Source organism: Lathamus discolor, chromosome 15 (assembly GCF_037157495.1).
Source record: "Lathamus discolor isolate bLatDis1 chromosome 15, bLatDis1.hap1, whole genome shotgun sequence".
NCBI lineage: Eukaryota > Metazoa > Chordata > Aves > Psittaciformes > Psittacidae > Lathamus > Lathamus discolor.
In genome coordinates, this window is record NC_088898.1 from 1842027 (window position 1) to 1865869 (window position 23843).

The window sequence follows — 23843 nt, forward strand, 5'->3', positions numbered from 1 at the left end:
CACACCAGGGCTGCCAGCCAGCACCGTGCCTCCTGGGAATGTTGCTGCACAGCTGGGGGAGGACGGGGAAAACTCAGCTTCCGAAACCTCCTAACCCCAGGGTGCTAGAAGGGAGCTCTGGCTGCTCTCCCTGCCCTCTACCAGCAGAATGACACCCACATCTGGGCCAGGTGTGAGAAAGAACAGTGTTTCTTTCCACAAGTGCATCTGCAGGGGTGTGTGTGACTGTAACCTACATCTACACTGGGAGTATTGGCTGTTTCGATGAAATAATCACAGTTTTCATTTCCAATATCCATGGGCAAAGTACTGGGCATGCTCAGCTGTAGCTAACTCTAGCAGGCAGATGTTCAGCTGACATGAATGGATTCAGGGATTCAGGCTTGGGCTCTCTGGATTTTGTGTGCACATGAAAACTAATACAAGGTCTCAAGCTGATGTTTTGGTTTCCTTGTAAACTAATGAAATTCAGTGGGTGTTTTACCAGACACCCATGTTTCAAGATTTAATAATTTGTTTCTACAATGCATTTAAGGAAAAGTGTGTCTTCCTTCACATAGGCATATTTAGGGGACTGTAATTTGAACAAAGGGAGAAACATGGGACAGCCACTTGCAATATTCATATCATTCACTGGTCTCTGAAATGAGGCAGAAGTCAAGTCTGGCCGAAAAGCATCAATAACATGTTCCCTGTTGTTTTGGTCAAGCAGCATAAAAGTAACCTGAAAAACAGAATGTGGAAATGATGAGTTATTGAACTGAAAAATAAACTAGAAAACAGCAGAGGCAGAAGTGCAAACATGCTGCAAAAGCAGCTGGATGCTCTATCGATAATTAAACACAAATAATAATGAATGTTTCACAACCTGCAAGGTCAGTTACTCTCAACAGGGGAAACTGTAACAGTTCCCAGGTGAAGGATTTAAAACTCTGCCACCCATAAAATTAAATAAAATTAAATTAAATAATTATTTCTTGGTAGAGAACTGCACAACCCAGAGACTTTTTTCATCTCTCTCCTGACAACTTCAACAAACCCCAGGTTTGGTTACAGTCATTACATTCAGTTAGTGTGATATAAAAGGCTGCCCCTCTTACCTTGTTCCTGAAAGGCCATGGGAGCAAAGCATCGTAGTCTCCTTTCATGACAACAAAGAACAGGGACATGTGGGTTCCTTTTCCTGTCCCGTCCCCATTCAGATACACCCTCAGACAGACCTTGTAGCCATATTTTGCAGTGTAGAAAGCTGAAAATCAGAGCCCTTCATTAGTAAAGTGTCCTTTGGGGAAAGAAAAGGACATAAAGAGTGTTCTGGCATATGGGAAAAGATGGTCTATGATGTGTTTTGCTATCACAGAGATGAGAACAGACAGAGCAGTACACCCTGGAGATTATAAGCAATGAAAATCCAGTGGCTGGAGTGCTTTTAGTGCCTCAGTGAAAATTACCTGTTATTAGCCACTACAAGCATATTTTATCTAATCAAATTACTTCTCACATGGAAGAGAACTGCAGCAGAAAGCCACGGGGTACCATCAGGCACCAGGCTGTGGGTTACACGAGAAGGATCCAGCAGATGTCACTGCAAGAGGCTGCAGGGTGGGCAAATTGCAGTGTAAAAGCCCAGAGCAGAACACAACACTCTGGAAGAGCACATTGCAACTGCCCCGAACTATAGGCAAGAAAGCATGAGGTCTTTGCATAGACAGCATCTTAGTTTAAGGAGTTGAAGAACTTCCTGTCGGCACGAGCAGAAAGAAGCACCATTCTAGAGAAATAAGTAGGTTTTCTAAAGGACTGGTTTTTGCTAACACACATACACACCATGTGTTTTACCTGGTGAATACAAACTGACTGTTCTTCCAGTCACAGAGTCTTGTAACTTCCTGCCAACATCTGTTATTTTCCACAGAAAGACCCCATCATAGGAAGCTTGCTCAGAGAACAGAAGACTCTTATGAAGGCTGCTCAGGCCTGCGTCCTTCTGCGTCAGGCACCGGTGCAACTCTGCAATCTAGAAGAAACAAATCAGTTTGCAGTCAACTCTCCTCTCCAGGTTGTTGTGCTGCAGAAGTAGCAGAATCTTGCCGGAGCCCTCATGTTCTGAAGGGTCTCCTCTGATTTCTTTTTAAGCAACAGTTATGTGTCAAAATGAAAGCAGACTGGACAGATGGTTGGTTGGTTCTCCAGGAATAATGCAGCCTTAAGAGCATCAAGCAACTGTCTTGCTTGCTCACAATCTGATCACAGCAAACTCTGAATGTCCAAAACTCTCAGGAGTATCTAGGTACCTAAACATGGATCTGGATAACAATTATTAGAGATCCCCATTTGAAAATGTATCCAAAGCTCCAAAGGCTCCTGTAGATGTGTTCAGAACTTAACACTTCACAGCTCAAATTCCTGTGTTCATCCCTGTCCTGATCTCTACACCACCTCTCACTGACATGTGTAAATACTTGTTATCTATAGAACAAGCACACAAACAGTGCTTATCATAACTATTTACCTTCAGTTCAAGGCCTCGTATTATATTTTGATCAAGTTCACTCTGCCTCCGAAAGGCCACGATTTCCAAGCTAGAGATCTCCACCTCTTTATTGAGCACTGCCACAATATTCTCAAACACTTGTAGCTTATTTTCTAGCTCAGAAATCACTTTCTCCCTCACAAGTTGCTGCAGAGCAGATTCCTCTTCAGAAACGGAAGATTCAGGAAAACAATCTTCTTCCAGATCCGCACGGATTTCCAGCCCTGCTAGGATCTGCAGATCAGGGACACTTTTTCCTCCACCATTCATGCTTAGCTCTCTCTGTGGGATGAAACCATTTGCAGCTTTGGCAGCAGTGCACAGGCTTGCCTTCAGTTGCTTTATGTGCTGCAGCAGAAGCAGCATGTGGGCCCCAACTGCAGTTCTCTCATGATCCTTTACTTTCTCTTTGCTTCCCTGTGAGAAGACAACACTGTCAGTACACTCTGTACAACCACCATAACTGGCCTGCAGCCAAATCAAGCAATGTCCACTTCAATTTCTTGGGAGAGACAGAGATGGAAGAACTGCAAGGTACAGGTCCAGGACATTTCAGTCAGCTCTCAGAGGAGACATGGTGAGAGGAGCCCTCTCATTTAGGCTATGCGTTCACATGTGTACACAAGCTACATAAAAAGAAAACAATTACCTACAATTTCTGGATTAAAGAAGATTCCAGGCAGAGTCCCAACAAGATTCTTAAATAAACCAGTATTTAATACATATATTGACCACAAAAGATGTGACAAGGCAACAGATGCCAACTAAAATGCAGATTCTTCACTGCTTTGAGAGATGTTACCCTGGAAGGAATATCCAAAACGTATATGATAAACCAGCAGAATTGTAATAAACATCCATCTCTAGCTGAAGTGAACGCACAGTGCAGGATACAGTTTCACTGGCTGAACCATGTAAACATGGCAGTTCCAGTCTCTCCTCTGCTGTTCTACTAAAAGTGGGTAGACATTCCCTCTTTTCTTAAAGATCCATTTAAACCAATTTATATATCTACTACCCAGAACACAAAAGCTGGTCAGACCAAAGGCACAGTGCTGTTGCACACCATTGGAGACCTTTCTGAAGGCAGCCGTGTCACTCACCCTAAATGAACAGCCAACCTCAGAAAAGCGACAGCCATCCTTGTTGACTGAGGGCGTAGAGCAGTTCTGTTGAAAGAAAAAAGACAAGCAAAGCAATCAAATACCAGTTTAAAGGGATTCTTTTATTTACTTACAAATGACTAGGCCACAATCCCAGCAGCTATAAACCAAGTTAAATCAAGTCAAGGCATTACCGCAGCTTACAGCTTTGAAAATTCACTCATCTTTTACCTACCTTTTCTCTTGATGGTGTTTCTGTTTGCACATGGTTTTGTTCCTTACATAAACTGCCTTCACATAAATGTTCCTGTCATGAAAACAAGAAGAAAATAATTCAGTATATTATTAAAATCACTGAGCATCTTTATTTAGGAGTCTCTGAAACAAAGTTTATGCTTTGGAATGCTATTCCTATTTTACAGAAACTTGGGAATTTGGGAGGTTTTTCTACAGGAACTTCGTGCTATGGAAGAAAAAGCTTACAATAAGTTTCTTCTTTCTTCCTGGAAGGTGCGGGTTTAAGGAAGAGGAAAGAAAGGAAGAATAACTTCCCCAGGAGCACTGTGAGCTCCACACCACAAGGTGCAAAATCCCTGTCCAGAGAGTGCCTGCCTGGGGCCTCACTGTGCCATAGTTGCAGAGTTATAAAGGAAGTAACGTTCAGAAATCTGGGACTAAAGCACATCTGCTTAGAGCGGGTGCTGCTGTCCCTTGCACAAGGATCTGCAGGCTCAAGAGGTTTTGCAAGCTAAGCCTCTAAGCTGATTAGTTTTCTTCCCAGCCCCACAGGCGTGCTCAGTGACAGGTCTCCAGATGCAATACCTGTTAAGTGGAAGTACACAGTGTGATCTTTTGCTTATGGGGCCCAGAACTCTTGGAAACTACTTACAGATGCTTTGCAAGGTCACTCTGGGGAATTTGATACAAGACTGGCAATGTGCAAGTCCTGCTCAGTAGTTATATGCACACACACACACACACGTGTACACATATATGCAATGACACGTAGGTGGATTACAGAACAAAAAGCAAATATACAGGAAATCCAAACATAAACTCTTCTTGCATTGACTTCCAGTTTGTTTAATGTGCAGACCCTTCCTGCATCCTGCTTTTTACCATTTTGAAGGCTGGAATCCAAGTTTTCCATCACGATGTGCTAATGCAAAATGCATTACCTCTAACTTGAGACTTCCTGCCATTTCTGGCTCCAAGAAGCGTAAAATAATCCTCCTGCCATCGGTTCACACAAGTGTAATATGTGTATTGAACACAGCAGCTGTCAGCTTTCAATTCATAGTGTTCAGGTGGGGCTGTCTTTAATCTTTATAAATGCCTTTGCACACAAGTACGTTTCCTATAGCAGTTCAGAAGTTTTTGATAAAACCATTCCAACAACCTTCAAGTCTCCCCTGCAAAGAGGGCTGAGGTTTCTCTTTCGATCCTCAGAAATGCAGCCACAGGTTTTTGTCACTCTCTAACTCATTTTTAATACTCTTAGCTATTGCACAAAGTAAGCCTTTATTTTCTTCCTTTCTCCTATTTGATTCCTTCAGATCACTGATTCCTTGAGGGGGAAAGGGGCTGATGAGACATTCTTTTAAAATATGGAAATACAGAAATCACAAGATCAATAACTGATTGGTGAAGAAGGAGAGAGCGAGTGCAGTGCCCAAAACTTACTGTGTGCTCCCAGAAGATTGTGGATACACAGGATCAAATAATCAAAATAATCAAAATAATCAAATAATCAAAATTCTTATGTCACGTAACTACAAATTCAATAAAGCAGATCATGTAGCCAGTAAAATTCCAGCTTCACAAATACTAAGGGAGGCAGAGAAAAATCAGCATCTCAAGGCCAATCCCCTGCTTGGTTGCCAAGGTTTCCCAGCCAAAAACTTAATTAGATGTTAGCTAACTGAATGAGTGGGAGGAAAACAGCTCTTCATAGCAGGAAAATGAAGCCCTCTGAGGTGGATCTGTGGCATCACGGACCTCTGAAAAGACAGAGTGCTCAGGGAACATCAGGCAGCTCAGGTTTCCTTCTCCAGCCTGCTATGGCACTCACAGAAGTAAGGGATTAAGGGTTGCCACCTTCTTGTATTTACTGTCTCTCTGAAACATACACTGGATTTAGCACTTGTAAAACGTGCAGGGACCCCAGTATTCTTCTCTTTCTGTAAGGGTTAATAAGCTATGAAGAGCACATGCAAAAACTTCCCAAGACGCATGTTTTAGCGAGAGTGCTTTATTCCTATCCCAGAAGGACTGTTACTTCCATGTTAAGTAAATCTCACAGCTCAATATTTGAAAAGGCATAAATTGGTGATGGTTATGACATGCAAAGCTACCCACTAGTATTAACTTCAGGCTGCATACATACAGGGTATATACAAATTCATTTTGCAGGTGCCTGTGACAACAGTGGAAAACACAAACATAAAAAAAAGAAGATAAATATGTTTAAACAGTTACTGAGCAATTTGCAGCAGATCCAGAGTGTGCTCTTCCTGATCTATAGTGGACACTGCTGCTCATCTGGTGAGTTACACTTGACCATATCTCATAGAAATACTATGTGACAAAAGCCTGCTTTACAAATCTGTGGGCAGTTTTAGTTCAAACAAAACTCCAGCCACTTTCAAGACTGCTTCCCATCACTTGTGCTCTTCTGATTCTTACCCACCTCGTAGCGGGACACATGCTTCAAGACAGGAGTTAAAACATGGGCTGCCAAGCCCAGGATGAGCACACAGATATTTCCGTCTCTCTCGTAACGTCACAAGCAGACTACCAAATACAGCTCATTTTTCCCTCCAACACATGCATGGAAAAATTAGCAAACTTAGGAAAACTAAATATTCTCCAAGTGCAGTAGCAGGGGATGAAAAATGTCATGATAGATTATTTAAGGCATTAATACAAAGCTCTCATTTGAAATGGAGAAATGGTCTTACTTGGTATTCACTACTGGATAAGCTCTTCTTACACCTCTGACACATTGTCACGTTATTAACACATCCATTTTCCAAATGATCTGCAAGTTTCTTTCTCATCACCATGTGTCCACAACCAGTGTGACAAGGGATTAAAGCATATTCACATAAGCTCTGATGCTCCTGGAAATAAAAAGTCATAAACCAAAACGTAAACTGCAGATATGCATTCACCTTTAAACAGTCTCCATTCTGCCAGCCTAGATCTTTGCTGTGTTTCTTCTAAGCTTGGGTAAAGTTCCACTCCATGATGTTACTGAGATTACTGGTGAAAAATTCACCTATTTTACTGGGGCTTCCTTGTTAATTCTTAAGTTTAAAAAACCCCAAACCAACTAACCAACAGCTGTTGCTGATCTCAAATATGAGGTCTCCCTTGAACTGTCTTTCTCCAATGCTTGTGTTTGAAAATAACATGACCCTGGTCCCAGCTTTTTTAATTGTGTTAGAGGATCCCTAACTTTTAGCCTGGGTTTTTTCTAAGGTGGTTTTGGAGAGGTTTTGAGGGTTTTTTTTGACCACTGAGACCATCACGCTCTGGCTGATAGAATGGATGTGGTTAGTCTGCTAACATCTCTGCATAGCATCTGATACCTTCTATGCAACAATTGTTATAGTTGTATATAACTATACTCAAAATAACTCTTAAAACAGTTCCTTTACACTATTTGCATCATCTTGTCTCAACAAGGAAAAATATCAGCATTACTTCTTTCATAACTATATCCAATAGGTCTACACAGTCTTTCAATAGTTGTTTACTCTGACCTCTGTTACTGGAGCTTCTGTAGGCACTGTGTCACAACTGATTTTGCCTTTACAGGGAGATGGCTGTCCCCTGCAGACCTGGCTCAGAAATGCCAATTTCAATCACACACCCAACTCTCAAATCAATTTTGCCATGTATTCATGCTGAGAGGGGCTCCAATTCTCAGAACTATGAAGCTAAGCAAAGTGGGTAGATTTTTCCTTAAAGATGAATAAACTCACATATAAAATTTGTGCATAATTAGCAAAGAAAAGGCAGCAGCACCTCAGATGCTTCTCAGATACAGAGTTATGTGAGGTACATAGCAGACTACCTGTTACAAACGCAGAAAGACCCTCTGTTCCCATACCTATTTTACCTGGGGCATTTCACATCAGCCTGCTCTCAATTTGATCTAAGCCCTACTAAACTTAATGGCACATTTTTAGGTACTCTGTTGGTGTAAATCCTGGTGCTTTGGTTGATTCTACTGATGTTGCATTGATATGTGTTTGCTGAGAACCTGGTTTCATTGTCTTCCTGTCCCCATTCAAGTCAGAGTGCATTTATATAAACTGCCTTTAAACGTACTTCGAAGTTTTTCATGATACCAGACCAGCTGCATCCCAGGGTCACACAGTGTACTCTCAGTTCAGAAATCTCTTTATTAATAGCAGCATCACCAAATGCCTGGAAAGGAAACACAGTAAGGAAAAAAGAATTGGTCAGAAGGTGCTCCGGAATGCATTTCTGACATAGGAATGAGGTGACTGTGTTAAAATCTTAGATCTTGATAAATTCCTTATTTCTTTTACATTTGCTACACTGCCATAAGGCTCTCTAACCCAGCAAGTCCATCTTAGTGCAGCAGAAGCCCAAATAATCGTTAAATAATTTCTTTCTTACAGTTCAAAATTAAACTGTTTGATGTAATATAAATTTACTGAAAATATCCCTAGCCAACTACAGCCATTATTTTAAGTTCCTTTTTATAGAAGCCTGAAATATATCACATGCAATGAATGTGCTGACAGGACCCTAACTGTAGGGTGCTGCCATGTGCTACTCCTAATGAATGCATTTCATTATTGGGGTCATTAACACCTCCTAAACGTGCTGCACAGAAGACTTGAGACTGTTCTGTAGTGAAAATACATTGCTCAGGCCATGGCTGTTTCTATTTACTATGGCACTGTGCACTAAAGAAATGTAAACCATATGTGAGTGGGGTTTTTTTGCACTACGTAGATTGTTTTTGCTATGTTAACCATGAAGAAATGTACAATTCTTATGTAAATTATGAAACACTACACACTTCAAACAGTACAACTTGCACAGTCAAAACAGGCACACTGACACAAGAACAAGCACTGCTAAAGTTTATGGCATAGTTTTAGATGCTCTCTTGGTAAGTACACAACAGACAGAACTGCAGATTTCTCAACACAGAGAAGGCCAGAACCGGGCAGAGGGAACCTTTGCAAAGAGAAGGAGGAAAGGATTTACAAATGATGCCCCATTTCAGTCAAGTGACTGAAATTCCACCAAGTGAGCTAAACCAAATAAATAAAATCATCAGCTTCAACGTTCCTGGTTGGTCGGAGTTTGTTTTCACCTAGATACAACACCTTTGTACACACGTAACATGATGGTTCCTACATCTATTCTTAAATCACAAAAAAGAAGCGTAGCCAATGCTATGAGTGGTAAGAAGATACATTTCTATAGGCAGGGTCTCACAGAAACTCATTTCCTAATCTCAACCTGCAAATGAAATCCAGAACTTTGCACAAAAACTGCAAGCAAGGAATTACAAAATAATCATGTAGGCTGTACACAGCCATGTATGGCTCCACCTGCATACATGGAAGAGTAGCTGTAGTAAGCTAATCATCCATGTACAATTAGTGAAAGCAGGCCAGCCCCAGCCTCTGAAATAGTCTAGTCTAAGTTATGAGCAAAATCAAAGTAAAGCGATTCAAGTTACCAGGCACATGGTGGCTTTTCCACCTGTGTCATAAGAGAAAAACTCCAGGAATTTCCTGACATTACAAAATAGATAATTTAAGATACACTTGACTACGGGGACAGTCCCAGCAGTGCATGTGTCTCTTACTGCTACGTGCATTCCCTGTGCTTCTTGGTTCACACTTGTGGTTGTTAAATCATTATGGACACTACTCAGGTGGAAAACAAGGAAGAAAATCCTCATCTCTTCTTTCATCTGCACAGGTGACTGCTTTGAAATATTCACCCAAACCTCTGGGAACCCAAGTCTATACAGAACTCATTTAGAGACCTAAGTCAGACCTTCATACAGTAACTGAGATGACTCTTGGGGACATAAAAGTGCTCTGGGTCAAACAGAAGGCAACAGAAACATATCTGATTTGATGTATTGTAGTTGCACATCTCCCCTTTTTCATTTTCTCTGTTTCAAAGGAAGATGCTGGTGCAGGTGCTGCTGATGTTGACCATGAGTGGCTGTCATGGCACACATACCTGCCCAGACCTGTCTGTCACACAAGTGGAGGTCCCCTGCCATGTCCCATCCAAAATCCACTGCCATATGCGCTTCGCCTTGCCACTCTGACCCACACAGTGTGGGTCTTAGGGCTTCTAGCTAAGGCAGGACTCTGGTCTACAGCTCATGTGGTCAGGACCATCAGGTAGGAACAAGTTAACAAACAGATCAATCTGACCAAAAGCTTTCCAGGATAAATCCAGTGGTTTTTTTTTCTCTCCAGCTAAAGCTGGCCCTCTGCAGCTGAACCAGGATCTATGGCTGCTCTAACCACAGACAGGAAGGGGAGAGCCACAAAGTGATTCGTGTTCAGTTCAAACCAGGGCACTGACCTCTAAGCCAGGCCCATGAATGTCAGCAGCCAGGGTGTGATGCTTTACTCCTCTAACTGATTGCACTGACAGATGTAGGCACTCAATAGCTGATACTGATGAACAGCGCCATGATAAGACTTGAAGTAATGTTGAAGGGATTATAAATCATAGAAATATATAGGAAGGGATTATAAATCAAAAGTGTAAGATGGAGGGATGGAAGAGACTACAGAAATAGATCATCAGATAAACTAAGGCAAACACACATCCTGATAAAGCCTTTCTTTTCCTTGTGTAGGTATCATATTTTAAATATAAACACGTAAACAGCATGGAAAATAAACATTAAATAAACCCACAGCAAATGTAAAGCAGAGATTGTCAGGAATAGATATTAAGAATAAAGCTGCTATTATTCATGTTGTTTACAAACTCAGACAACTTGCTGTAAGTTGATCTGCACAGGCAGATCCTCATGCCTTCGTGGTGATTGACTTTGTCTGGACACTTAGGCGAGCATAAGAATCTGATCAGCCAGATCAACTTGCAAGAGTGGGGCCCTATTTACAACCACCCACCCAGAGATTGTGCAGAAAGTCCCAGCAGACCCTGTGAGAATCCCACAGCAGAGAAATCCTAGACTTATAAGAGAACTGAGAGTCAACATAGAACAAGAAGTTCATAAGGGTTTAACTGTACCCGTTTCTGGTTACATGATGCATTAAATTTTGTCACTGGGAAATTTATTGCAGAATTGAGGATTTTTTCTTAGCTATTCACTATTAACTCCAGCTTCATTATTTTGCTGCAGCCACTTCCTAAACTTCTTCTTTCACCTCACTGCCTATTTGCTTCCATTTTGCCCTAAAACATTTAAGACAGAATGTGTGCCTCTTTGTATTCCTGCACATAATCAGAAAGGAGATCAGCTGAGACTGAGTATTATGGCCCAGTTTGTGTTCAGGATATGGAATAGTGCAGCAGCCTGTCTGGAAAATCACACAATAGCAGAAGAGATCTGCACAGTGAAATTACAGGTGAAACATTTGCCTGTGCCTAGTTTTGATCAATCATTATGTTCAGCTCAGTGTTTCCCACTATTTTCTCCAGATACCATGGCTGTCAAATACTTTCTAGGCAATTCAGCCAGCTCTCTGATACTCTTCTCTCCTTAGGGATGCTCCACCTGTAAGTCTAGTAATATGTTTGAAGAGTAGAGAGAATCACAAGATTGGAAAATCCACTAAGGATAGTAAGTAACAGCTAAGACATATTATTACAAGTAGGAAAGCACTGGTTATTTTGAGACAATAAAAATTTAATCCTATGGAAGTGTGTGGGATTTTATGTTGCAGAACCTGGCAGGCTTTGGAAGTCCTAAGGCTGCCATTATACTTTCTTAAATCAAAACCTGGGAAATCCAAATGACTAAAGCATAAAATAAAATGTGTAACTATCAGTTGCTATCACATTTTCTATTATTCCCTCCTGAAGTGTGGGCCAACGATGACTACAGAGTAGACCAGAGAATGTTTAATGATAAATTAGTGAACTACAACTTACCCTTTCTTCTGCCAACAGGCTTCCCTCACTGAAACTGCTGGGATCTTCCTCTTTACATTTCTGGCAAATTGCATTTTTATTGTTTCTGGCAAAAAGAAAGAAGAATGAAATAACAATCACTTGGTGTGCTGTGGTTTGGGAGGTCTTTGTATAGACACTGACACAAATAAAGCCATGGAAATTGTAACCTCCACTCAAAATCCATAGTCCTTGTTCAATATTGTCATGTCAAAACCACCCTGCTTTTCTGTTGCTCATGACTAGGCCATAAATCTTATCTGTATTTCAGCAAAATAAGAGCAGCCTGGAACAGAAAAAATAAATAAAGATGCAAACCTATTTATCTCATGAATTATGCAAAAACACCATGTAGAAAAGGTGACATGAAAACTGAAGTCTTTTAAAACACAGAAAATACATCTTCTCCAGATAGATGTACAGACTTCACATCACAAAGGGATCATAAAACCAGTGCAGAACTGAGTTCTAGACAGTTAACATGCCACTGCAGCTAAAAAGGTTTCCATCTCCTCTCAAAATATTTACCACAGAGTTTCATAAAGGAAAAGCAGAAATACAACTTTACTAGAGATGTATTGCACTGCCAGTGCTGTTTAGCATCCAGCTAATAAAGAACTAACACAGACCAAGAAGCTCATAAGAAAAGCATCCATCTGAACAGAGCACAACTGCTTTCACACTGCACTAATCAGATCCTTTGAGGCAGTTTCCCATTTGTGCTGTAAGACTAGTGGGAAGGTAGAACAATTCTAGCTCTGTTCTGCTGACAGTTTTTGGAATTTATGGGTTATGCTACTTCATTAAGGAGCTTTGTTCTAGATTTACAGTAATGGATTTACAAAAGTTGGTCAAATACATTAATTTCAACACATTTTTACATTACTACGCATTGATCTTTAAATCACAACATGGCCAGTGCATTGACTCAACTTTTCATGTGCCCCACACTGTGACCAGAGCTAAGACTGCATGTACTGGCAAACACAAACAGCTTAGTAACAAATCCCTGAGGAAGCACAGTAACAGGCCTTACACGTACTTAGCCAGCCACTGAATCTTGACAGCTGCTGTTTTCCAATACATCAAAGCTGAACTCAGCTCAAATTCATGGAATTGTACTACAATTTCAGGCAGACATACCCTTTTCCACAGGATTTGGATCAAAGCGTAATTGTGCAAGAAAAGGCAGGATAGAAGCAACTAATCAAACAAAGCAAATCCCCACCCGGCTCCTGTTTTTTAGGTTGTCCTCAACACTGGCTGTCATCATTCATCACTAATGGAAGCAGCATCTTAACATGTACTGACCCAGCTGATTTACTACAAATAAAACTCTAAGATAATGTTTATTAAAATCCTATAACATCACTTATCAAAGGATCGTAAAGTCCCATGGAAGTAGTAACTCAGCCTTGTATGAGTTCTTCAAGGTTAAATAAGAACCATTCTCTCACACTTACAGACATCTGCAAGCCCAGAAATCCAGCCTTCCCCACACTTCCATACTGGAAAGAATGAGGTAGACAGTACCCTGCAGTCCCCTGCAGGTAGTACTTCCAGACAGTGAAATGACTGAGGGCCAGGTAGCCACAGAGTCATCTACCCAGCACAACACAGCTTTCACGAGCACTTTCAGCCATGGCAGTGCCTCAAGGACCTACCGTGCAATCCAGGCGAGGCAGGCTGAGCAGTACCTGTGCCCACAGAGCGTCTGCAGGGCCTTCTTCAGAATGTTATTGCAGTTGCTGCACAGGTACTTCTGATCAGGCACATCCTCACAAATGTTAGTGGGGTATCCAAAAGGAAATTCATTTTCATCAGGAGACGAGCCAGGGCCATCCTGCGGGCCTCTGCTTGTTTTCTCAGCCATATGAAGTAAACTACTGTCAAAGGGAAGGAAAAAAATTGGTGTTCAAACAAGCAGACACAAGCTCACTTTGATGTGAGAGAATGTAATAACAGCTCCAAATCTGTGCTGCAATCTAGTGACCTGTTTAATTGAGCCTGTAGCTGACATGCGTGACTAAATGTCACAGTAGAGTTTGAATAGGTACCAGCAGGAAATTACTGTACAGACTTAAAATTTCCCTCAAACACAACATGAAAATTGACAGTGTATTAAAATGAAGGGTTGGGGGTTTCTTTCCAGGGTTTTTTAGCACACAGAAAGATGAAGTAAATATAGTCATCATCTCAGAGCTACAATCCCATCAGTCCAAGTCACACATAAGTGTTTCCTGTAGAGTAAATCCCCAACCACCTTCAATTCCCAGCAGCCCAAATTTGTGATCACACTTCACAGACGCAGGAACTGAGCAAATGAGCTCACGGTGACTTTTCTGAAGTCATATAACTAGCAGTGAAATGAAAGCACTCTTAAGTCCACAAAAAACTTAACACTTGTGCCCTTAGCAGATATACCTTGAGGCACATGTCACTTGTGTTCAGTATTGGTTTTGGTTACAAGAGCTGTACGGTTGAATATTTTTGGAAATGGACCTAAAACTGATCCTGGTGTCTTCACAGCTGCTTGGAAAGTCCCGGAAAAGTTTTCACATGGCGACCTGGTGCAGTTTGATCATAATAATGCCTTCATAAATCTTTTTTCCTACAACAGTACTGACACACAATAACCTATCTCAGTATTATCAAAAGTAATATAGGGATGCCGGGGATGGACTCTTCATTAGGGACTGTAGTGATAAGACAAGGGGTAACGGGTTCAAACTTAAACAGGGGAAGTTTAGATTGGATATAAGGAAGAAATTCTTTACTGTGAGGGTGGTGAGGCACTGGAATGGGTTACCCAGGGAGACTGTGAATGCTCCATCCATGGCAGTGCTCAAGCCCAGGTTGGACAGAGCCTCAGGTGGCATGGTTTAGTGTGAGGTGGCCCTGCCTATGGCAAGGGGGTTGGAACTGGATGATCTTGAGGTCCTTTCCAACCCTAACTATTTTATGATTCTATGACTAACTGACAGGTCTCTACAAAAAGAAGCCAGCCTGCCTGCACTGGGCCAGGCAGAGCTGCAGTGGTGCATAGGACATACCCTGCATTTAAGACACTCTTTTCTGAGCAAACAGCACTTTCTGCAGTCTAGCTTAGACAATTCCCTTGGGCTCTCCAGGCATTTGACAGGGAGCTTCCCAGTCTGCCAAGAACCATAAAACCAGGAACACCAAACGCGCACCTGCGGGTTAAAGTTGTCGTGGGTTGATGCTCAGGTGAGGACGGGCAGACAGGCCGCCCCTGGAGCACACCCACGGGTGGATCATACCGATACCGCCGGTAGAACGGCAGCGGAGGGCAAGGAGCGGATCCGGCAGCCCCAGCTCGGCGGACACGCTCCCTCCCCATCGCCGGCCCCGCAGGGCCCATAGAGCCGGGCAATCCCCGTCAGCCCCGCAGCTGCTCCCAGGGCCGTGCGCCCGGGGAGGCCCCTCGGCGGGCGGCCCTCCCTCGCTCCCGCCCGCTCCGCTTACCTGAGCCCCGCGTCCCGGAGGCGGCCCAGGGCACGGGTGGGCGGGTGGCCGGGGAAGGGGCCGGCCGGCGGGGCGGTGCCGGGCCCGGAGGCCGGTGCTCGGAGCGGTGCGGGAGCTCGTGCCGCGGGCAGAGGAAGCGCAGCCGGGCGGCTCCTGCGACTGCTGCCTCGCCGAGGCCGGGAGGAGCGGGGAGCCCCCAGCGCTCCTCGGGGGCCGGCGAGAAGCCGGCCTGGCCCCAGGCTCCGGGGATGGGGAACGGAGCGAAGGAAGCCCCAAGGGAGCAGATTCCCCCAGGCTGGCTGAATGTGCGTAGTTAGTTCCTGAAACTGGGGTGGTTGTGGCCATGGGACAGGGGAACCCGGGCTGTGACAGAGATTCCTGCCTCCCCACGGCGAAGTTAACAGTGCAAAACGCCCTCTGCACACCTCTGCAGGGGGAAACCCGCTGCCCCCAGTAAGGGAGTGGGAGGCTTGACTTGCATTCTGAACTCTGCTAGGAAGCCTCAAGCAAACCGTGCTGTGCCTCACCTCCAGCTGCACTCAGACACAGTGTTTCCACCACGAGCCCAACACAAGGCAAAGTTAAACAACGGATGCAAATCCTTTGAAGATGCTCACGGTGCAGTGAAGATTTCTACAAAAGAAATCATCACTATCAGGGCAGAAGATCCTCGTTTCCCGTGCCGAAATTCACTGTGAAATTACCGACCGGGTAGGATTCACTCAGAAGAGAGAAAGTTGCGGATGCAAATCTGTTGGCTCTTCCTTGTGCCGGGAACGTGGGGAATACCACAGGGGGTGGGTCCTAGCTGAAAATTAAAAATCAAAAGCAGAGGTGGTTCTCTAGCTGCTTCACTTGGCCTGTGGAGCTGCGTTTACAACACTGTTCACATCCAGGTACCTTGTGATGAGGTTAATACCCATCAGTGGACACTTTCCTGTCTTGTGTGTGCACATAGAGTAGTTCCACATCTGGAACAGCTGTTCTGGGTGACTGCCCCCGACATATTACAGGTTATCAAATACAATACCAAACAGCTATGTTGAATAACAGAAGGAAGGAGAGCAGCTTCTGGGATCAAGACATATCTCTTCTTCAAATAAGTATAAACAGTAGTGCTTTCTTGCTCTGCTACAAGAAATACCAGAACTAATTCCAGAACTTTTTTCTCCTCTAGCTGTTATGAACAGCTGTGTTCCTATTTTCATGCAGAAGCTAAGAACATCCTAAATCCTGCTCACACAGCTTTGTGTGACTCAGCTCTGTATGATATAACATCATCCTTTTTCATGTATTCCTTTGCTAGACACATACTGTGTTTACAGATTTCCCAGGAAAAAACGCCATTAAACTTCTGCCTTTTTGTCTCAGAAGGACGATGTCAAACAAAGTGAGAATAAAGAAAACATTTCTCTAGACTTCAAAAGGGCAGCTTAGCTTAAAACCAAATACACCTAAGGAAAGAACCTCTCAAAAGGTGGCCAGATCCATGGGTAGGATATGCATTTATCCTTTGTAGAGAAAACAGACTGGAAGTCTGTGTACACACAGGGAAAATTAATTTTGCAAGCATACAGTACTGTGAGGATACTATAAGCACCAAGCCTGGCACTGTTTGCAGAATAGAGTCTAAAGAAACCCATAACGATACCAAAAACCAGGATGAAAAATGTTTGTATAAAATAATTGAGACTGAAATTTTCAGTCTTCTTCATGGTAAATTCAAAATAACTGAAGTATGAAAAATATCCACAGAACACGGTAAGAATGTACCTGTCTATCTGAGGCAGGTCGCTGCTCGGTTGTCTCTGCCCTTCCAAGCTCTGCTGCCTGTAGCAGAACATAACTTGGTTTGTCTGCTGCATGGGCAATGTCATTTCACAGCTGTGGACTGGTTCATTCATGGGCCCTAGAGACAAAGAAGGACCATCTCCTGGTGGGTTTTTAATAACAGAAGTCACATTTTTGCAAGCAATTTATCTGAAAAAATTCCTACACTTATATCCACAATTTGTTTTATTAAAAATACACCTATGGACCAAATACTCTTTTCAGTTCCACTCCGTAGTCCCTTTCCAAAAGGGACTAGCATACAAGACTTTCCAAAAGGATTTGAGCCTTACATTGTCAAAAAAATCTGAGTCTAGTAGGTGCTTCCACCTTCTTCCGTAAAGAGGCAATCCCATTTGCTTCCTTTTGTAAAAATCTTAGATCTCACCAGATGAAAAGCATCATGTGCAGCTCAATAATAGTGTCACAGCACAAGAAAACACTAATTTAGCAATGTGGGTGTGCAATTACCTGATCAACTGTAGCCATGGCTCCTGCTTGCGTGACCTTTACCAAGAGCCAGGATGTTAATAAGACTTGGCAATGAAATTGTCACAGAGGAAAAGGATGTCTGTTTTATTAAGGCTTCCAATTTAAATGTCAACATCCACCTCTGTAACGGAGAAGACTTTCCCTACTAAATACTCGCAGAATCACATGTAATGGCTCTTCATTTCTGCTTCCTTCTACTTCTTTGTGTGTAAATGTGGGTGCAGATGCTCCAAGTGCAGAGTCTCCAGAGCCACATATTAAACTGAAGTTCAGTGTCTATGGGGAAGGTGTGATACAGTCTTAGCAATCCTTGGCCTGAAACATTTGCTTGCTTTGTTTTGTGATTAGGGCTGTTACAACTCGTGGCAAGTTAACCTGGCACAGGCAGGTTCTGCCCAGATGTGAGTTAGCTTCTGAAAAAGTTCTTAAAACATTTCTGGATGTGGCTTTTGAAGCTTTCAGAACATCAAGAGGTGCAAGTTGCTGATTTCAGAAAGATCAGTGTGTCGTGACCAGCAGGTCAGTTTTTGTTTCAGGATGAAGGGGCAGCTATCCCCCTCCTTTCCGTGCTGGGAGCTCGCTCCTTTGCTTTTGCTTTGAGGCTTTTCAAAAGTATGACACCTCTCTCTTAAAAGGTGCTGAATTACACAAAGAAACGAAAGATAAGTTTTTGGTACTTTCCAAGCTAGAGATATTTCCTCTGGTAAATTTTCCCCCTCTGAGATCAGTTAACCGAAAACAGGATGTGGCTCAGAGAGAGGTTAAAATGTGAAGCTTGACTTTATTGTAGAGCCATTCCACCAATGCTTGGCATTGCAGGGCACTGTGCTACTATTTAAGGTGAATGATCATTCTTACACCGAAGGAAAAAAGCTTGTAAGGGAATAATTTGAGTATTGTCTTTTTAAAATAATCCAAAGGCTTGACATGCTTAATAAAATCAATTTCTCAGCACATTTTAAAGTTGTGTTTAGGCTCAGATGCTAAGTGTTTTAAAGATAGTAGTTCAAGTGCAAACAGTATTTCCAGGGCTGAGAATCTCATTTTGGAGAGATGCTTGAGATAGGGATGTCTCATTCTATGAAAACATAATTTTCAGTGAGTATAAATTATCTGGAAATGAGCACATGTTCTCGGAAACCCTGAGAAATTGGTAAAACACAGCAAGGAAAACTTGGTAGTAAAAGATCCAGTCCCTGTGAGACGCAGAACTTCTAGGAACTGGAGCCGAGTGCTCCAAGCCAGGATTCCTGCCTGCTTGTAGCTCTGATATTAAGTGGTTCTTTAATGACTATGCTATTACTTCATTCCTGACTTAAGCTACCCATAAAACAGGAGTACAACAGAGTAGCTGTGAGATTCCATCAACTCATCTTCAAGATTAAAAAACAAACAGCATGAAGATCGTGACATTAGATATATTGTTATCCTCAGCAAACGTGACAGCTTTGCCACAATTCAACCTCTTGTCTGCAATAAATTCCTTTAAATTGTTTTTGTTCTATCTGCCCGTGCCTACTACCAGTTGTAGCCCTGCTTTGCTGAAGTGATATCCTGAGGATCCAGCCCAACTCCTATTAGAGGAGATGGAAAGTTTCCCATTAACTTCCACAAGATTTGGACTGTAATCCTCAAAGAGAAATCAGGAGTCAATTCTTTTTCTTTCATCCCCACTCTGCCTCAAGTTTTTTTCCAGCTCATGTTCTCTGTAACATAGTATTATGCTCAGATTCCTAGTACTGGTGTGTCTGGAGCACTTCTCCAGCATTTGTCAGAAAAAAAGCACCCATAAAATAGATGCTATGTACCACTTATCTTATTTTTGTCACTCATTAAAGCAATTTCCATGACACAAACCAAGGAGTCACCCTGAAGAGAAGAGAGCAGAGCAAAGTAAAGTGCTGCTCTCTGTCACAGTGGCTTTGATAGTTTCCTATAAGCAATCCTATTTCAGAGTAAAACATCATTAAGAGATCACTGAACCTGCCTCTAATTTTAGGCAACCTAGCTAGGCAGATCTTCATATTAAAAAGCTTCTTGGTGGTATACCCATGTAGTCTCTACATCCCCATATCAAGACGAACACGGGGTGCAAATACATGAAGCCAATACTGACCAGTTTATGAGAGTTTCACCAGGTTAAGCTCTGCTTTCTGCTGCAGCCTGTCTACATTAAGGGCTTTATGCTGGTACTTGCGGTTATGCTTCTGTTTCTCTTAACGTACACAGAGCCTGATCTAAACTGGAAAATTCTTAGCTGCTTATTTCCATTCTTAATGCTTTGGAGAGAACTCTGGGAACGGGAGCTGTGCCCATCAGGAAGCCTGCCAAAACATTCTCCCAAAGCTCTGGATGTAACATGAAAAAACAAGTTCAGATTCAACCTCTTTGGACTATAAAACAGCTGGCAAAATGTGGATATTCTATTGATTGCTCAGGTCACTTGTACCCTGTGCACCAGAAACCAAGGCAATTGTCATTGGGTATAATTGACTAGAACTAATTAGTGGAAATAGAGAAAGGAAACAACAGGTTTCTGTAATAATATCTTCATTAATTCACATTAATGACAAGAACTCAGGGGAAAGTGAAGGCTCTGGTAAGTCTCCACTAACCCTTTCAGAAGTTACTCATTTTGCTGCTAAGGGAAAAAGGATATGTTTAGAAAATGTTCTTTTACATGTGATAGAAGCACAAAGAGACTGACTACACACTAACCTGCATCTACCACTGAGATCGTAATTCACTTTGCTACTGTAGAGTGACTAATAGCACTGGGCTTATCTTTCCAATAGTATTTTTCTACATGGCTCACAAACCTACATAATTACCACACCACCACTGACAGTGCCTGTTTGTATCTGCTTCTTATGGGCAACTCAGGGAGCACAGAAGTTCCAAGCATTATCCAAGGTTTCACAGGAAGAAAATGGCATTGTAAGGAAAACTAAAGCCTCCATCAAAACATCACTACAGCAAGCAAACTCTTGAGTGTTCACCAACCAAGATGTAGGAACCTGAAGGAGAAAGGAAAATATACTTTTAGCATAGGAGAAGCCTGAATGAAAAAGTTGGAAGTGGGAGAGAACAGGCATAGAGAAAGACAGGTCGATATTCTGAACAGAGGCAAGCAGGCTTAGTGCTTAAATTCCTGAATAGAAAGAGTCCTCTTATGAGGCCAAGTATCTTGGCAGCTTTGGCAGTGATAGGACTCCAAAAGCACATCGTCACAAACAAATTCCCACCAGTGTCCCTGGAATTCAGCCAAGAAAACAAAACTTGTATCTCCCATGTCAAACATCTGCATCATAAATTGGATGTTGAAGCCCCAAAGTAAATGAATGGGGCACAAATTGCTCAGGAAATGAATGCTCCCATCTGTCCAGGTTCAGTAACAACAGGTCACTCTGGAAGAAATCAAAATACAGATTGGCTTCCTAGTACAACAGTGGAGAATTGTGGCAAGTTTTCACAAGCTAAGGTTGTATTTTCTTTGTGGCAAGAGATGTGCAGGAAGGAAATTCAGCAGTTTTTAATCTGGTTATTGAAACATCACATCTATCACTTTTTCTTATCATCAATATTTTGCTTCAAAGCTCAGGGACTGGCAGGCAGGGCCCTAGGAAGTGTTTCTGGCCTGGGCTACTCTCTGGTAGGACTCACCTCGGAGCTGTTCAGAACTGGGCAGCAGTTAGAAAAGACCAGCAGAACCAGTGGACACAGACCAATACACAGGAGCATGGCTTTCTCAGAATCTGGTTTGAATGCATGTGGGTTTAGACACATTCCCCCAGTTTCTGCTAATAAATCCATGGAATTCTATTAGATTATGTTGCAGATTCATTTGACCCCTCCTGTTTCCATGGGAAGTTTTTGGTCCTAGCTTGTTTGAAGATTCCTGACCAAAACTGATCGTGCCAAGCTTCTTCAGTGTCATTTGGAAATTCTGAAATGGTGAAGTTATTGAGCTTTGATAGGAAGCCACAAGTGACACCAGGGACATAAAGAAGATTGTGTGATGTACTGTAGATTACCCTGCTCTTGCAGGGGGGTTGGACTAGATGATCTTTTGAGGTCCCTTCCAACCCTTGGGATTCTGTGATTCTGTGATTCCCCTGTCAGCCTGGGTTGAGTAACTGTGCATAACCACAAGCTGGGCAAGTTTCATGGAGTTTGAAGTTCTAGCATGAAAAGACATCTCTTGATTACTTGGTGCAGAAAACCCCCTCATATGCTGCCTTTTCATTCGCTATGTAAAAAAAGATTTATCCCAGGAATCAAGATCTCTGCCACAAATTATCTCCAGACTTCTTTTGTCAATGGGAGTACAGAGTCCTTGCACCCTCCTCTAAATTTCACCAAGCTAATGCTTTTTATGGGCTGCTTTGAAAGCTCTTATCGGACAGCCAACGTTGAGCTCTGGGGATCAATGCTGCAGTTATCACCCAGAATGGTTCCCCCCAAACCATTGTTGAACATGGCATGAAAGGTGTGACGAAGGTTCAGTGAAAACTGGGACCAAAACAGGCTTCCAGTTCTGTTTATAACTGTATCTCTGCATCACCCTCCACACACACCAAAAGCAACTGCAAACTTCACTTAAAACAATTATTCAATACACACTATACTAGTATGTCCTAATCAATCTGTGCTAGAAACAAACCAGCTTTTAATATTGCATAGACTCGTAACTCCAAACCTGTGGAATTACACAGATGGTGGAAACTAGTACCTATTTCTACCTAGCTGTAAGAGGTGAACAGCTCTAGGACCTGACAGCAGTAGGCTTTTATGGAAAATTTTATGATTTGGCCAGTGAAATGATGTTTTTATGGCATATTGCTTTTCCTAAATAATGGAGGAAAAGTGGCTAATCAGGCTCTGGCAGGGACAGACAGTGCAGCCATGCAGCAAGCGTGAGTCTTCAGTTATGGCTGCAGTTTATGCCCAGTCTGTCGCCAACACTAGCATTTAAGTCTAGGTATTGTAAATCCCATTCCAGCAGGTATAAACTGGCACAATGAAACATGAATCTCCTTGTGTGTGGACATGTGGGGTGGTGATAAAATATTTTTTCTTTGAAAACGAATTTTCACATTTGCGTTTTGTGATTCAGTTGAAGAAATACTGTATCTCCAGATCTAGGTATATAAAAAGTATAGCTCCTCCAAAAACAACTGCACCACCAGTGGTTTGCAGGAGCTGAGGATGTGCTCCGTGGCCTCACAGTACAAACTGCAGAGAACATCTAATCACTGGTGGAAAGAATGCAGAGTTGAGGTTACTCATGTAAAGCCAAATTAGACAATGCAAGTCCATGACAGGGCTCCTTGAAACCAGCTTGCAGTGTTCTAATCCCAGACTCTGAACTTCTTGCTGTTTAGTTTGGAGTACATTTAACCAGCACCAGAGGGGCTGCTGTCATTAAGAGACAATTGACTTTCCATTGTGAACCCTAGCTTTTGCGGCTTACTATCTCAGCTGATTCAAAGTGCATCAAATAGAACTGTTTGTTTGCTTGACTTGCAAAAGAAATTGCCACTTCAGTCATAAAGTAGCAAATAAATAGAGGAAATCCAGTCTGAGCCAGAGCACCTTAGGAAGAATCTGTATTTCATGACTTCTAGCTAGGAACATGGGTAAATATAATGATTTTATAAATAACCACCTGTGTGAAACAAATAATTCCTGGGATAGAAAACAAAGGGTTGAATATAATGACTTTTACTCAAGATTTCTCTGCTATTGTTTTCTAAACTTAAATGTTCTGTTTATGACAGTTGTGGTATTTAATTTAGTTTAGGATTTTCCAGGAAATCAGTTGCTGCTTCAACATGTATCCAAATTCTGAGTTCATTCAGAACTTGAAAAGCAAAATTTAACACAAGGAATGGAATTTTGTAATGACCCAGAAACTGGCAAAACCATACTTTTAGTTCCCAGGAGACTGGAAGAGCCAAACCCAGATATTCCTCCTAATTAGAGGTGAAAACATTATTAAATATCTTAAAAATTGAAAGCATATGGAACTCCTATAAGGTAAGTTTTTTTACTGGAAAATCACTGGTGGCCATGCCAAATTTCAGTTTGTTCTGATGTAAGAATTCAGCAGGAGATTAAGAACACATTTTGCTTGGAGACATGCATAAACATTAACATTTACATAGACTGAAAATAAGCCTCTGTAGGTAGGGTCGAGTGATGGATGAACACCAAACTGGCAGCTCTCAGTG

General features: G+C 42.3%; 1 protein-coding gene across 4 annotated transcripts in view; it reads right to left on the reverse strand.

Annotated features, from left to right (window-relative positions):
• Positions 1-462: 462 nt before the first annotated feature.
• Positions 463-23843, reverse strand: part of TRAF1 (TNF receptor associated factor 1) — a 28404-nt gene continuing 5023 nt past the window's right edge. Inside the window, exons 1-11 of one of the 4 annotated variants that reach the window (XM_065695259.1) lie at positions 15289-15783; positions 13467-13688; positions 11785-11869; positions 7975-8073; positions 6597-6758; positions 3872-3943; positions 3637-3702; positions 2513-2950; positions 1840-2017; positions 1101-1249; positions 463-724 (exon numbers count right to left, since the gene is read on the reverse strand). In XM_065695259.1, the coding sequence (XP_065551331.1) occupies positions 506-724; positions 1101-1249; positions 1840-2017; positions 2513-2950; positions 3637-3702; positions 3872-3943; positions 6597-6758; positions 7975-8073; positions 11785-11869; positions 13467-13675 (1677 nt within the window). In that variant the 5' untranslated portion in view covers positions 13676-13688; positions 15289-15783 and the 3' untranslated portion in view covers positions 463-505. Of the gene's footprint in view, positions 725-1100; positions 1250-1839; positions 2018-2512; positions 2951-3636; positions 3703-3871; positions 3944-6596; positions 6759-7974; positions 8074-11784; positions 11870-13466; positions 13689-13795; positions 13967-14996; positions 15170-15288; positions 15784-23843 lie in introns of those variants that run through there. The other 3 variants (XM_065695257.1, XM_065695261.1, XM_065695260.1) reach the window with 3 other exon arrangements.